Source organism: Lepisosteus platostomus, chromosome 9, assembly GCF_059453375.1.
Source record: "Lepisosteus platostomus isolate fLepPlt1 chromosome 9, fLepPlt1.hap1, whole genome shotgun sequence".
Lineage (NCBI taxonomy): Eukaryota > Metazoa > Chordata > Actinopteri > Semionotiformes > Lepisosteidae > Lepisosteus > Lepisosteus platostomus.
In genome coordinates this window covers 23743044-23759714 of record NC_142619.1, presented here as the reverse complement: position 1 = coordinate 23759714, position 16671 = coordinate 23743044, and the positions used below count along the sequence as shown (strand labels likewise).

Here is a 16671-nt window from a genome sequence, read left to right as displayed (position 1 = left end):
TATATATATTTTTTTTATGTGTATACTGGAATATTTTAACATTAAGATGGGTTGTTAATAAACAGTTTATATGTTTTCTTTTAAAAGTTGGAAACAAAGACTTTAATGTGTTTATTTGTGCTACTGCTATGGAACTGAAAGGAGTGTAGCCATAAACAGAAAAATGATAATGTGGGTAGAGGAACAGGCTGGATTTTCGTTTTACTTGCGCTCAGTTGTGTGTCAGTCTAATAAGCACACTTCTATTAACTGTTTCCTTTTTTGCTCCCTAGTTAGATAAAAAGGGTTCATAAAAAAGGTCTTGTTAAAACATGGGCTGAACTGGCATTTCCAACATTGATGTTGGTTTTTGTATGCCTTTTTTCACAGTGCTTCAAGTAGGAATTGCATAATTTCGGCCAGGAGGTCCTTGTTGTTTCCCAGGATTGTTTTTTTTTAAGAGGAAATAACACATTTTCTCAGACTGCTTTCTTTTCTTAGATATGAGTGTTGTCCCTGTGAAAGGAAACTGAAATATTTCTGATCTTTTGATTTGTGAGATATTTTACATCCTTTGATGATGTGAATTATAGTTCTTACATTGTGATTCATACAGGGTGGTATCATACATTCATCAGTAGTCCTTTTATTTAGTGGAATTTGAAATAGCACAATAACATTACATAGTGCAGTTAAGTGATTTTTGCTTTTGCTCTATGTTGTAATCCAGCAAGGGGGAGAAATGCACTGGGCTTGAACCTATTTTGGTCTTGTTGCCTTTCCTTCCTTCTCACAGAAGAAGATACAGATTTTCCTTTGATACTTAGTTCCAGGAAAAAACAGGATGAAATAAGGCACAAGGAAGTGAAAAGTTACCGGTTCCATAAGAAAGCAAAAGCGATAAACCTGCAGCTTAAAAGCAGAGCTTTGTTGAGAAGGCAGTACCTGGAAGAATGAAGTTAATTCTAAATCTGTCTGCGAAGGAAGTCTTGTGTTGGTTCCTTTCCAAGCTTCCTTTGCCTTTAGAATGCGATATTTCAACACCTTCTTCGGAAATGTTTGTACAGTTAAAAGACAAAGGAGAGCTCCCTTCTTTCACTTAATGAAGTAGTAATTTCCTTCTTATAGAAGCTGAAAAAGTAACTTTTCCATTGTATTGTTTTTGAAAAAATGTCAGCTGTACGTGTGTAAGATAATCAGACTTTATATGAAAAAAAAACGAGGAAAATACTGTTTTAATTGACTTGTTGGTATACGGTATACTCTATGTTGGTATACATGTAGTCTTGACCAGATAATTTCAAGGTTTTGGAACAAATTCCTAATATACTGAAGTTGTACTTTTAAATCCTGAAGCTGAGTAAAAAATTATTATACAATCACATTTGTCTTTTTACTAAGGTAAATACTATATATTATAGTGCCATATGTGGTGATATTGATTATTAATTTGTTCTTGTTCCAATACTGAGTGTTTTTCAAACCTTATCAGGCAATTTCTGTTTGTACTACATGTAGTTCAGTATATTCTATAGGTCCACAAATCAATGTGGGCATTTACAGTATGCTAAATCTAAAACCTTAAATTAAGTCATTCTGAAATTAAGTATCTTAGCTTAATACCACCTTCCTAAAATTCTGCTTTCATTCAGTTGCTTAAGTAATTTCTCATTTTGCCACCTGAACCGTTGAGTACTGGGATTACTGACACGTAAGGCGCCCTCATGCTTTCCAGGTGGGTGCTGTCCTTTAGAGGTGGACAAAGTGGGTTTCTTCCCTAGAGCTTCGATATCCTTTGGGATTACAGTATGTATGTAATGTTATATAAATGTAAGGAATTCTTAGTGTATAGAAAATAAGTAGCTGGGTAAATAGAATATATTGCACTGGGGTGAAAGCATGAATATGCACACACATACAATCATCAAAAAAGGAACATTGCTTATCAGTTTAAAAAAAACACAAAATAGTTCCAAAAGACTCCAAAATGCTCCAACAAATTTAAATATTAAATATGTGTGCTTCAGTTTTGATGATCTTTGTATTACACATTTAGAATGTATTAACTGGACATTGAGCTAGCCTCAGTATTCCTTCTTGTTTATCTAACTTTTTTCCCCTCTTTTTACATTTGTAATATTTTTAATTATAATGTCCCCTCCAAGAATACCAGTGTGAAATAAAACAGTTCTCTTAAATCTTTTTGTGCATGCATATTATTTACATTTGTTACCTCTGTATTTCTGTTATCTCTGGACAAACTTATTTTACTTAGTCTGAAAAACATTGATAATGACTGTTAAAGTACTGTTGCCTAAAATTATTTCCTGTTTATGTATAAATCCTGCTTGACCAGCATAAGGGATAAATTCATACATAAGCCTTTGGGCATTTCCTTTGACAGGAATTTACACTGTATAAATAAATGGTGCTGTTTTTACATATTAGATACTGATTAAAAATGTTCAACATAGCTGCCTGATGTTAGAAGAGATGTAGGCTTATGTGCTTAAAATTGTCAGTATGCGTCTTTACAGCTCTTTTTATCATTACCCTGCTCAGCGGAAATTAAGATCAAGTGACTGGAACAACTACTTCACTGTTTTTCCCATTCTTTCGAGTATTGCATGTTAGCTGCTTCTCATATTCATTAGGGAAAAGCTTGTCCCTCAGCAAATCCTAATTAAAGTAATTTTCTTAGGCTGTCTGATTAGAGTACAAATAAGATATTGTTTGATCACAGTTTCCCTTATAACAGTGACCTAAGAAATTCTGGTAATTTTATCTTTATGAAAGTATCTTCTGTTCAGGAGCTTTGTGTTGTTCTGTTGCTGAGTTTTCTCTGTGTCAACTATGGTCACCATTTTCCAAACTTACATTTCTGTCAGTCACCGGCATGATCATGATACATAGCTTTGGTGAAAAGGAACTAGAATCAGCCTGCCATTGTAGATGATGCTGTATTAATCAAAGTTTACTTAGCTGTAGGATTCACTTCATGTTCTTTCTATTAAGTTTCTGTTATGTTTAAGTAAATTAGATATGGCAATTTGTACAACAGAATTTCTACAAAAAGTAATGAAAATCCTCCTTTGAGATTAAAGACAGTTACAAATAAATATTTTTTAGAACCATTGTTATTGAAAATGAAAAATATTATTTCTGTCTCCAGGATGTGTTTTTAGACTACTGGTTTGTGTTCTGATCCTATTCCTCAGGCTCTTCCCTTCATTTCTCTTTTTAAAGGGTTATTTATCCGGTGTTCTGACTGAGTGGTGAAAGACGTGAGGTGAAATTTGTGTGGAGTTTGTGCTGTATGTTCACTCTGTGTTCGTATGGGTTGCGTGGATTAAGGTGCTCCGGTTTTCTCCCACAGTCCAAAAACATACTGGTAGGTTAATTGGCTTCTCTTGGAAAATTGCATTAGTGTGAGTGCCTGCATATTTGTGTCTGTGTGTTCCCTGCAATGGACAGCTGTCCCGTCCAGGGTGTATCCGGCCTTGCGCTCATTGCTTGCTGGGATAGGTTCTGGCTCCCCAATGATCCTGAATTAGATGCTACGGTTAGAAAACGGATGGATAATTATCAGTGGGTGACGCAGTGGTGTGGCAGTTAGAGCAGATCCTGTGTCCTCAGTTTGATTCAAGACTTGGTGCCTTTTGTGTGGAGTTTGTATGTTTGCCCTGTGTACATGCACTTTTTCTCCAGCTTCTCCAATTTGTTCCCACCTTCCAAAGAAATGCTGGCTGTGTGTCCTTGTGTTTGCCCCGCAATTAACTGTTGTCCTATCTGGGGTATCTGCTCGGGTGTCTGCTGGGTTTGCAGCAATATCCTGTAGGACAAATCTTGGGTAATACTATGGATAATGGATGGTCCTTCACAAACATCGGGCAATCGGACATTGTTGTTAACAAACATTAATTGGTGGACATCCTTTTTAAACGGAAAATGCTTCTTTAAAAGGTTATAATGAAGAAATGGTTATATTTTTATAGTGGCACACTGTGCTTTATTGTTTCATATGAGACTGCTCCTTTTGCTTTCCTTAAATCTGTTGAGGTGAACCTCAGATTTGCAAGTCTTTTCAGCCTCATTTCCACTCTTTGAATTCCTGTCTTCTTCTGAGCTACTTTATGTTATTTGAATATTGTTTTTATACCATTTCTGAAATTTTGACACACCATGAAATGTAAATGCTGAGATGATGCTTTCCCCAGTACATTCTTGAAAAAGGATAAGGTGGTGAAAAAATGTTTCTCTATGTAAAGTATGAAGAGCAGCATTATATGGGCTGGTCAGGATATATGACTGATTTGCTTGTTTTTGTTTGTTTCATGTAGTAAAACAAACAGAGGGAAAAAGAACAACATTTGTAGCATGATAAATCCAAAACATCCGTCTTCACATGTAAAAAATGTAAATGCCAATGTAAATATACTGTATAATGTCTACATTGGATGTTTAATATTATTTGGATTTTTTTGGTCTTAGTTATACATTGTAATTGGTAGTATTATCATTTTATTCTCTGATTAGCTCATTATTATCTGATTAGGTGCACAGGTTTATTGGTAGTTATGAACAGATGAAACCACTGTGTTAGTTCAAAGTTCTAAGGTTCTAATTGTTAGCTTTTTAATCTTCTTACTCAATATAAATATGAGTTGTATATTTTAGTGTACTGTATAGGTGTTTTTCATTTACAGTAAATTACAAATTTTAAACATCTCAGTGTTTTAAATAAAATATATATATTGAAAATGGTAACTTTTTTAAATGACAAGCTATAGATTGCTGTTCACAAATGTATATTTTTGTTATGTACAAACTGATTTTTTGGGACTATAATTTCACTTCATAAATGATGGAATCTACATTGATTTTGGTCATTTAGAAACCAATCATGTTTTCATTGTAAAAATGTTCTAAGTGTTAATTTCATTGACCATATAGCCTACCTCTTATTAAAGAATTATGTCTTATTTCATGCTATACAGCATACTGAAAAAACTTCTGACAGAGTGAGGTGGTTGGTTCTGTGTGGTGCTAGATAAATCTGATCTGGCAATGCCAGTTAGAATCGTTGTTTTTTCTTGTTAGCAGTCACTGGATACAGCAGTCCTTCAGGAGACACAGAAATGTGGTTTCAAGAGGAATGTACGTTGGACAGGAAAGGTTTGCAACATAGACATGCTATGCCAGCTGTCCAAAAAGGAGCCGCTAACCACAGTAACAAAATCTTCCACTCCAGTAGCTATTCCTAATATTGAATTCAGCTGTTGTAATAAGGGGCTGAGTGTGAACCAAAGGATTAATGAATTGTTGGTGCTCTGTGAATAGGCAGGCTCTCGGTCATTAGGCATGCGATAATGCAAATATGTTAATTCCATGACAAATACTAAGCTGCTACTGTAGTTGGAATAGATTCATTTGGACTGGCATTGACTGCGGGATTAGCAGGCCATACTGCAATCTCAGTTTTTCTTTCTTATGAAGTTGTGAAAACTGCTAAAAAGTGGCTAAGAAGTTCAAAACCTGTGAATCATTCTACTCTAGTGAAGAAAATCTTTGTTAGCAGCAGTAACATTTCTTTATCATCATTAGTTAAAAGGTGTTTAAAGGAAGGCAGTCTATGCTTTGATTTTCCCCCTGAAAATAAGCAAGAAACTAGAAAGACAAGTTGGTGTACTTGCTTTCCAGGGAAATTCATCTCTACGTAAGAGTCTCACCTTAAAGAACAATCATGCAAAGACCTAGAGAACAACAGGACCATTGCTAGGTATTATCTCTGGGCAAGACCATTATTTTTAAATGTAATTGTTTCTTGGTGTTCACCGTTTATTCTGTGTAAAATCCCCCAAACCCCTGAAAACCGTACATCTCTTGTACACAACCTGCATACCACAAACAGAATAAATTTCAATAGAGGATTGCCCCATATCTTAATTTCTTCATATTTCAGTGCTCTGCATTATTTGCATAATTTATTTTTCCAGTTTCTGTGTGCTGTGGGAAGACATAAGCCTGAGTTAACATTGATAATTTAATAACACTTTAGTTTAGGGGCTGCCAATGATACCTTACAAATGTATATTCATTAGCAATTTGTCAATTTAAACATGTACAGTATAGTATTTTTATTAACCATGTTATTAGTTATTGCGAAATCAGTTGCTTCTTGGTTATTAGTGATGTATTGATGCTTTTGTAATGCTAAAAGTAATGAATAGGAGTAATTTGCAGCCATTACAGTATTATAGGTTTTTAAGAACATAGGCAGACTTCAGCTGTTTCTGGGAAAATGAGGACTTTTGCTAGAAATATTAAAAGCATATTCCCTTATTTTTATCTGTTGTTATGGATTGGATTGTTACGTTGGATTTACAGAAATTGAACAGATTCTTAATACTGTAGGTATGCATAGTCTTGGAAAGTAATTAGCTTTTTTACCCTTGCATTTTCCTTTCCTTTTGTAATCCCTTTCATAAACATCTTTATCTGCTTTGTTTTCCTTTACTATATGCACTCCAGTACTAAAGACTGAGCAAGGGACATTCTGTTATTTGAGCATGAAATGATTGATGTGGATTAACTTGCTTTTAATATTGAGCTGTACACAGTTCATTATGGAGCATAGATGTGATTTTTTGCTTTCTACCGTATGTTAGCATTTCGTTAAAAGTGTGGTATTATCTAAACCAGAAATGGATTTAGATAATTTTTACGATTTCAAAATGTAAAAAATGAATGCTGTTTGAGGAACACCAAGTTGATCACAAGCTTTAATGCCGTTCAAAAGAGTGATGTTGATGATATAGTGAAGACATAATGATAAAGTGAAGAAACAGGATAAAGTGCAGATGTATAATGATGTAGAAGAGTGAGTTCAAGAGTGCAGTAAATGATACAGATCTTTCTTTCTGTTTAGATGATTTTGTAAAATAAACACCTACTTGTAAAAGTTCTGGAACACTCATTATATTGTGTTTCAGTGTTGTAAATACTATCAAGAAAAATGTAATTTGACACAACGACACAGTATTGTCTTTTCTATGTTGGAAAACCGCCATTTAAGTATTCTTGTAAAAAGATCACTAACCTAAAGCCTTAAACTGCAATTTGGTTGCTGATAACCTTTTGTTTGATCTGCAGGAAGAGAGCCTCTGTTCAGAGCACTAAATAGAGAAGAGTTAGTTACTTAGCTAACTAAAGTATCTAAGTCTAAGCCTGAACTTAAGTACCTAAGAAATCAAGTCCAGAAAAACAAAGTTTTAATGTAGATATGTTGATTAATAAAAATGTTGTAGGTAGCTGTACAACATGACTGTAAACTAAATATAATCTTATGTATTATGTAATATAATAATAAACAATATAAATATTGTTGCTTGTTTATCGCACCATCTAGATTGTTATCTTGTTTTTTTTGCATAACAGCTTTGGCCTGATTGTAATGTTGTCAATATGTTTTTTTTTTATTGACTCTTTCATTCTTTTCTTTAAAAAAACGGGATAAGCATAATATGTATCATTTTTTTAAATGTAGCAACTAATATATTATAATACATGTGTATTATTAAAAAAATTGAAATATTGAAAATAACTAATAACTACCAGGGAGTTGGTAAAAACAAATGCTGCTAGTACTCTTCAGCATTCTTCATAGATGCGCATATGCCTAAAACACTTACATCACTGAAAGTTAATGGACCTCCATTCCAGTGAAATAATTAGTAGTGGTATTATTATGGTTGTTGTTTTTTAAAAAATTTAGCTAAACAAAACATTTTTTTTGTTTCTGCGTCTTTTCAGCCGTGCTATCAAAACCAATCAGGACCTTCTTCCGGAAACTCCCTGGACCCACATCTTCTATGACGACTTCTGGGGAACTTTGCTCTCTCACAGCGGCAGCCACAAGTCCTACCGTCCACTCTGCACTCTCTCTTTCCGCCTTAACCATGCTCTAGGGGGGCTGGACCCGTGGGGTTACCACCTGGTCAACATCATCCTGCACTGTGCTGTCACAGGCCTCTTCACCACCCTCTCCCGTCTGCTGCTTGGTGGCGGCTACTGGACATTGATAGCAGGCCTGCTCTTCGCATCTCACCCCGTGCACACAGAAGCTGTGGCAGGGATTGTGGGTAGGGCAGATGTGGGTGCTGCTCTGTTTTTCCTTCTCTCTCTGCTCTGCTATATGCGCCACTGTTCCCTAAGGAGACACTCTGGCTGCTGCTGGCACTGGCTGCTGGGCAGCCTTGTGTGTGCAGCCTGCAGCATGCTGTGGAAAGAACAGGGGGTGACGGTCTTGGCTGTGTCAGCGGTTTATGACGTCTTTGTCTTTCACCGACTCAAATTGCATCAGGTCATTTCTCTTATATACAAGGTAAGCAGTTTCATGTCCTGTCTGTTCTGCGTGTTTTTCTTCTTTAAATCTTCGGCAAACAGGGCATGGACTATTTTACATGCATATGGAATTTATGGGAATGATAGTTTACTATGCACTGTTGGTCTTCCATGCAACTCCAAAAAGCCATTCTGAATAATTTATACATTACTATGCATATTTAGATAATATCTTTATGTGGTTTAGTTTAGAATAACCTAAATATCATGTACTGTATATATGCCTGCAATGAGTGCACTCCAAAGTAGTAGTGTAGTAAAAATTTGTCATATTTCCCAGTGTCAGGTGTCTCCAGCAGAGTCTGTATGATGCCCAGGACTTGACTACTAAATATGGACGAGTTCATCGCTGTTTTGTGTTTTGTCACATTTTGTATTATCTCACTGATACAGTTTGTGGGTATCACAAAACACTCAGTTAAGTACGGCACAGTTCAGCTCCCCCACTTTGAAGAGGCTCAGAACCCAGTGCAGTTTATATTGTACCCTCAAAAATAAAAATGCGAGCCTGCTCTGAGATGCAGCTGTCATGCCCACTGCTGATATAGTATATTGACTCCTTGTGTCTACCAAAATCACCATTCTTCAGCTTTCAGCACTGTAATTTATCTTTAGCTGCATGCTAAAAGCACTCTGTAAAATGCATTTCTTCATCTTATCATTCTTTCATCAGTTTAGGGCCATCTGCTGTGAGAAACAATAAACGATAGCTGACGTCTGTATTGAAAGGTCTTCATTAAGATAAATTAGCCTTTCATCCCATATCCTACAGTAGACTGTTTTACCTTTGATTTAACATAAAGTAAGATGAGCAAAGAAATCCATCATCTTGGACAGTGTAGAAAGCAGAAAGCTTATTTGTGATTAAGAATGTCTTCACTTCAGGATTGAAACCACTGTGCACAGAAAGTACTTTTCATTGAGAGGGAAATCTTGAAGTGAATTAGTTAGTTTATTATATAGCATTCATTAGTATAAATTAATCATTTGTATTTTTAATTTTTAATGTTACTTACAGTACATGAAGTAAGCTTTGGATGCATCCATTTTAGGGACAAAAAGACACACGGCTGTGAAAATGTACAAAAGTACAATGAAATCCCGAAATTCCATTTACGTTCAGTTTTTGCCAAATGAACACTGAACACTTCTGCAAAAAACTGGACCAAGAGGACTTAACCAATCAGTTGCTGTGCACATCTCATTGTAAAAATATAAGCTTCTGCCTGTCAGATTCGATCATACTACTGCCATGATATAAGCCTTTTCTGCAATTTTGTCCTCTGGAGTATTGCCCATCCATTGATAATGGCAGACAGTGCTTTTAATAGGCTGTCATTCTCTTCTCGGGTGAAAGGCGGTGGATTTCAGGAGGAGGGTGTGGAGTAGGTATTACTGTTGGCAGATTTGATTTGCAGATTTAAAGCACATAATTGGAATTCTGTCTCACAGACTGACCTTTCTATTAGTCCCTGCTATCTTCACAAATGTGAAAAGGCTGGTTTACCTGTTTGCTGGAGGTGAGATTAAAATTAATTCATTTTGGAAAAACATAAATGACATTTGTTCATGCTCCTTCATTAATATTACAAGCTTGAGTAGATTTATATGTATATATTTCAAAGCAAGACTACAGCTGCCCTTTGAAGGCAGCTTTTTTATTTGATAACAGGCCTAGTTAAGATGTTCTAGGTTCCTGTAGCCCTTTATATAAAAAGTGCTATTTCATAGTTCTAACTGCCCTTGACCTTTCTGTCCACTTACTGTATGTTCTCTCATTCTTTTCCACTGTTGATTCTTGAGAATATCATCTCAATAGAGTTCTCTAATTCCAGAAAGGAACTGATTACTTAAATTCTCTTTAAACTCTTCTCTTTTCAAGACTAAAGTATTTTAACATTTGAAATAAGCTTTAAGAGCATTATTTTGCTTATTATACTTTATTGTTACTTGTACAAAGATACTTTTTTTATATCTTTATGTCCTATACTGTAATTATGTTATACAGGTTTGATTGGGGAGCTGCATCAGTATGTGATGGCAGCAAAGGTGCAAGTAAAGGTTAAGTCCACACTGAAAAGTAGAATCAGAATAAAATGAGAGTAACAGGGTAACTTTACATTTCACATTACCTTACGTTCTCACCCTCGCCACTGGAGAAGACTCAACAGTCAAAACATAGTTTATTAATTCTAATTTTCAATGTGGAATGTAACTTTACTGGCTTATGTTTTTATACAGCAGACTTCGGATAACAGCAAATAAATACAGTTTGAATACATGATCCCATCTATAGGTTGTTTTTGATTACCACAGATGACTGTAGTTAAAGTAGACCTATTTATTTCAGGTTACCATGAACCATGAATTACAGTAGCATTGCACTCACTACAAACCAAACATAATTAAATGATGTGAGACACTTGCAGATATTTTAAGTCATGCTTTAGGGACAATTTTGCCAGGGGTGGCACAGAATACATTGTAGCTTTTCCAGTTAAACATATCTTTAGAGCTGATATAAAAGGACTGTGAATGTTTCTTTTTCGCAAAAGAAGTGTGCAGGGGAGTATGACATAGAGCATAATCAGCATGCACTGGCATAGTCTTACAAAATATTGTACAGTGTATGTACAGTATTGAAAAAACATACAGTTTATATGCTACAGTATGTACTGTAAATAGCTATGTATATCGCAAAGCTTTATATAGTACAGGTACTGTAATGAGAATTTGGTGGCACAGACCACTGTTACAAAAGTAACAAAAGTAAATGACACCCTCCCCCCATAGTAGAGTTTGTTACTGTCTAGGTGATGTGATGCTGGCTTTGCTCTATGCTTGTGATTTACCATGTTCAAATCCTGACAGTGGTAGAGCCTAGATGCACAAGTCACATTGGTGCTGCCATTCAGATCAAACTGGCTGATCGACGGCAAATCACTAAGGTTGCTGCAGAAACGAAGGAGTTTGTAACAGGGCTCAGTGGTACTGAGCATGTTGCTGAAATGAAATCAGCCTCTTGAATACCTACAGCAGAAGACCTGGTGCTTTGGTTGAGTGGAGTGTGCCATTGTCTAGAGATTATGACATTGTGCTCTGACTCTCCTGCAACTGTGATTCAGTCCTGGCAGGGGCAGAGCAGAGCTGCACTCATCACATGAGTTTAAGATTAGCACAAAGCTAAAAAAGAACCATAATGAGAGCGGTCTAATTAGCATGTCTGGGTGATTCCACCCAGAATAAACGTCCGCACACTTTACTTAGGTATAAAATGGGAAGTTATGCTAATTAGTTTGTGATTATAGATAAATTACCAAGTTGCTGAAGAAAAGCTGTACCAAATGCTAAATTATAACATTTCCTTTTTGACTTCAGAAAAGTAAAATCCTCTATTAAAAAAATCATTTTTTACATGAGATACGTTACTTTTAATTTATACTCAACACTGTGCTGTCATTTTAGTTTTCGTGTATTTTATTTCTTTTGTTAGGTTTTAAATTTTGTTAGGTTTTAAATAATAATAACGATTTTGTTACTTATGTTTTCTTTGTTCTCTTTGATTTAGTCTTTGGAAGATTCTTTGAAAGACATTTTGCGATATGTCTACAAAGAAGGCTATTACAGATGTAGATATCGGCATTTCTAAAGGCATGCCTTTATTGATATGCCTCTAAACAGGTATGATCCAACATTGTTCTTGCCAGCAGTGTTTTAGCATAGGATTGTGCAATACCCACAAACTAATAAATGAAATAGTCTCTAGTGACTCCTTCATTAACTCTTCCAGAATCATTAATCATAAACTGATGACACTATGCTCAATTACAAAAGAATCAGTCACTCTTTTGAGGGGTTGAGTGGCTCAGCTGGTCTGTGTATGTCAATTTGATACCTGGAAGCAGAAACTGGTGTAGCTTTTCAATCAGTAAAGTTATATGTTTGATGATCACATTTTTATTTTTGTTCCAAGATCTTTCCTTTTATGCATTTTAACACCTGTTTTATCCTTAGAGGATCATGGTAACCTAGCAATCACAAGACTATACATTAATCCAGTGCATCACAAGGCACGTAAACGTGCATTCTTGCATAGTGGTGGGCAAAATAGAGATGATGATTAATGTCAGCTGCATGTGTATGTATTTCTATTGTTAGTATGATACTTTCCCATTGTATAACTACTGTGTGAATTGTTATCTGTTTGTATTCTTTTTCTATTCTATCCTTTTGGGAAGGTATATGAAAGTACAGTCTGTCATGGCTACACATGGTTTAATTGTTTTCAGTATGGTGCAGCCTTAAGATGCCATATCCCTGATAGGGATTGTCTGGAACTCTAATGCACACATAAACTAAGGGCTGTTTATGATTGTTTGTTGTGTCTCATTAAGCATTCTTTGTCATCAGTGTAAAGCTGGAAGACATTTTTATATCAGTCTTGGCTTATTCCTGTCAAAAAACTATTTTTGACATCTGCTACATGGATACACTAGGCCAAATAGCTTTAATCAAGGATTGTTACAAGTAAATATGTATCAACATTTTTAGTTGTGTATTTATCATATTGTTTATGTAGAATATGCCACAAGAGCCAGCATGCATTCATTTCAGTGAAGGAATTCCTCCAGGGATTAGTAAGGGTTCAGGGTATGAAATGTTTAGTGATACAGTCTTCACCCTTCTGTCTTTTTCCCCATATGCATACAGATGTACTGGGATTATCGTGCCAGTTCTCTGCCAAATCAGATTGGCACACAGATGGAAATAGAACCATAAGTAAAGTTTTATGTGTTTTATATTCATTTGAAAAGCTATTGCTGTTAGGAAATAATTATATTATGATGGGCAGTGGAGGAAAAAAAAACAGGTTTGATGGTAAAACTCTTTGTTTATTTTTATTTTACTCTGTACTGTTTTCTTAATGCCAGGTATTTTAATTTAAATATGCAAACATAAAAAAGGAAAAAAACTGAATCTGCCTTAAATGCATGCTCATAGAAAATCAATAATGATTTTAAACCCCTTATGATGATTAGGTTAGTGTCAATACAGCTTTATTCAGATGGTCTGGTCGGCGCCTTTATTTATGTTCTTCACAGCTACTCAAGAAACAGGTTTTTGCCTTTGGCCTATTTGTGGTGGTTTTGCCTGACAGCTTTATGGGGCCTGCCTCTCCTTTCAGAAACTTCAGCTTGAGGCACTGCTGCTCTATGCATGTTTCACTCTGCAGTAGCTGAAGCAAATACCATACAAACCACCTCACACTTTCAGTTTCAGCTGACCTGCAGTATGCCTCTTGCTCTAATTTAAGACAGAATGGTTAATAGAAAAGTAATTTATTCAGTGCTGGACATTTTTATCATTTAATTACTACTGAATGATAAACATTATTCTATTCTACATCTTTTTTTGAGGCAGAAATATATATATATATATTATATTATATATTTTACTGGTATTCTGGTGCAAATGTTTTCTTTCAGTCAGAAACAGTAGCTTCTCCTAGTTTTTACATATGGTGTTTTCTGATACACTCTGCATTGACAGCAAGTACGTTTTATAATGCCTTGTTCAGAGCATGGTTTGTAAAGCCTGTTATTGAGAAATGTACAGCGTACTGTAGCTACAGCGAATGTTAAGATGCAGTGGTAAAAGCCTGCTGCTGACCTGACATTTTTCAATTTTAACTGGGAAGTAATGCTGCATATTTTTGCTGTCCTTTACAGTGACATAATTAAAGTTACGTTTTCTTTTTTATTTGAGTTGCTTTGGTAGCTGTGCCCATTTTTACAATGAAGGCTGTGCATCCTCATATCACTCAAATCACAATCATGTGGATGAATTCACTTGTATTTTGTCACTAGTGACTTTTTTCATTTCTAGAACCAATGCCTCTAGATATAATATTAATTGTTTATGTATATTTGTATTAAGCATGACACCAACAGAACCTATTACTTTAACTTTTACTTTAGGTTATTACAGAACCTATAACACAGATATTAAAATAATCTTAAATATTATTTTTTAAATAGTATCCCTTTGTAACTTGTCATATTGACACCTTTTCTCCTATTACTATTCTTTTATGTCTGATTTTTTAGACAATTAATTAGGAAAAAATACTGTAGTGTTTCATTTTAATTTTTTCATATCCGTGTAGTCAATATTTTGCAAAGCCTCCTTCAGGAGGGATTACTCTGACAAAATTTTTCCTGTGGAGAGCTCTCTGGTATTGACACTTCTGAGGGGGCGTTTTTGACCATTCCTTCAAGCAGAAATCCACTACATTCTTCAGATTTTTTTTATTGTGAACTGTCTTGTTGAGTCTCAGCCACAAGTGTTTGATTGAATTGATTTCTGAAAATGTAGATGTCCAGTGGAGGACAATTATTTTATATTTACTTAACCGTTCCTTTGTCAGCCATACTCTTCAGTATTAGATTGTGTATGAAATTTTAAAGTGCAGTGTCATATTTAAAACTTACAGGCAATTGGATGAATACCTTAGTATCTTTAAATATTTTTTGTTTAATGTGGTGCTACAGTATAGCAGGGATATGGAAATATCCGTTGAGGGAAATACAACTGAGCTCTCCCCTACTTCTTGGATTTTGTATTACAGAATTCCAGTAAAGCACAAAGTTAAAGCAGGGAAAAGCTGAAGGTTGAAGACTGTGAATCTGTCTTTATCATTCTAGGAGAATATAATATAGGCTCATGGTGAAAGCTGAAGTTTTTTTTTTGACTGAGCTTTTAAAAACAGAAAAGCTCTTTCAGTTGTCAGGGCCATAAATCATCCAATGAGCAAACATCCTTGAAAAAGAAAGTCCTCAGCTGGTGAGTTGATACTGATTTCAGTGACAAGTCAGGAACTGTGGTGAAAAAATCCTGCACGCATTGTTGGATTTAAAACAGATGCAGAACAAGAGTCTGTATTTAAGAGGCTTCTCATACATGTGACATTCACCTCATGATCTGCTAAATACCAATAGTGAGCAGTTTTTATAAAAAAAATAAAGTTAATTTATATTTCTGTTGCCTGGGGGCGTCAGTGTCAACTCTGATCGTGAATTAGTTGGCTTTAAATTTAACTGTGTTTATACACTAGTTTAACACATTCCGAGCAGTAGTGGGTTAACTAGTAGCTTCAGTCCAGCAACTTTTGGCAGCTTCTAATACCAGATCTGTTATTAGAGGATTTTTGTAACAGGCCAGAAAGAGCTGTCTAATGCTGTAGTGCCAGTTTCGACAGACAGGAGAATTTGACAATCAAAGCCACAGAACTGTTTCCAATTAACTTTGGTACCCCAACACATTTATGTGCATTTTCTTTTCCCTAGTCATTCTTTTGTAATATTAGATTAATGCTTCTGCTAATCTGAAATATCTGTTTTAAAAAACGAAGGTGTTTTTTTTATATAACACACTTAAATAAATATGTAAAGCAGCCATAACATAGTCAAAGATTACTCTTGAAGGTAGGTATTTAATTTTTACAATTTCACTTTAACTGGAGTTGAGTTGAGTTCAGTAAAGATTTGTGCTAACACGTTGTAATCTTTAAAATTGGATTCCATCTACATTTTTCTTCAAGGCACAAATTAATTGATATCTACATTAAACACCCATATCACCCTGCAACTCACAACTGGCAACCCACTGAAGCTCAGCAGGTGTGATCCTGGTCAGTACCTGGATGGGAGACCTCCTGGGGAAAAACTGAGGTTGCTGCTAGAATAGGTGTTAGTGGGGCCAGTAGGGGGTGTTCACCTTGCGGTCTGTGTGGGTCCTAATGCCCCAGTACAGTGACGGGGACACTATACTGTAAAAAAGATGCTGTCCTTCGGATGTAAAACCAAAGTCTAGACTCTGTGGTCATTAAAAATCCCCGGACGTTTCTTGAAAAGAGTAGGGGTGTTACCCCGGCATCCTGGCCAAATTTCCCATTGGCTTTACCAATCATGGCCTCCTAATAATACCCAGCTATTAACTGGCTTAATCACACTGTTCTCCTCCTCCTGGTGAGTGTACTCGTGCACTATGGCTGCTGTCGCATTATCCAGGTGGATGCTGTACATTGGTGGTGGTGGAGGGGATCCCTATTAACTGTAAAGCACTTTGAGTGGAGTGTCCAGAAAAGCACTATATGAGTGTAAGCAATTCTTGTTAACTCAAGTTACACAGCTACAGCTGTTTATTAAAACTGACTTTTTGTGTTCAGCTAACTTTGATGTCCTTGCATAGCAATGTGCTCCATAAGAAACCATACAGATTTACATCTTG

The 16671-nt window shown here is 35.6% G+C and overlaps 1 protein-coding gene across 2 annotated transcripts in view; it reads left to right on the top strand.

Annotated features, from left to right (window-relative positions):
• LOC148654652 (protein O-mannosyl-transferase TMTC2-like) overlaps positions 1-16671 on the top strand; it is a 167296-nt gene that overhangs the window by 64504 nt on the left and 86121 nt on the right. For both annotated transcript variants that reach the window (XM_088647218.1, XM_088647219.1), the window contains exon 2: positions 7792-8362. In XM_088647218.1, the coding sequence (XP_088503344.1) occupies positions 7792-8362 (571 nt within the window). The remainder of the gene's footprint in view (positions 1-7791; positions 8363-16671) is intronic.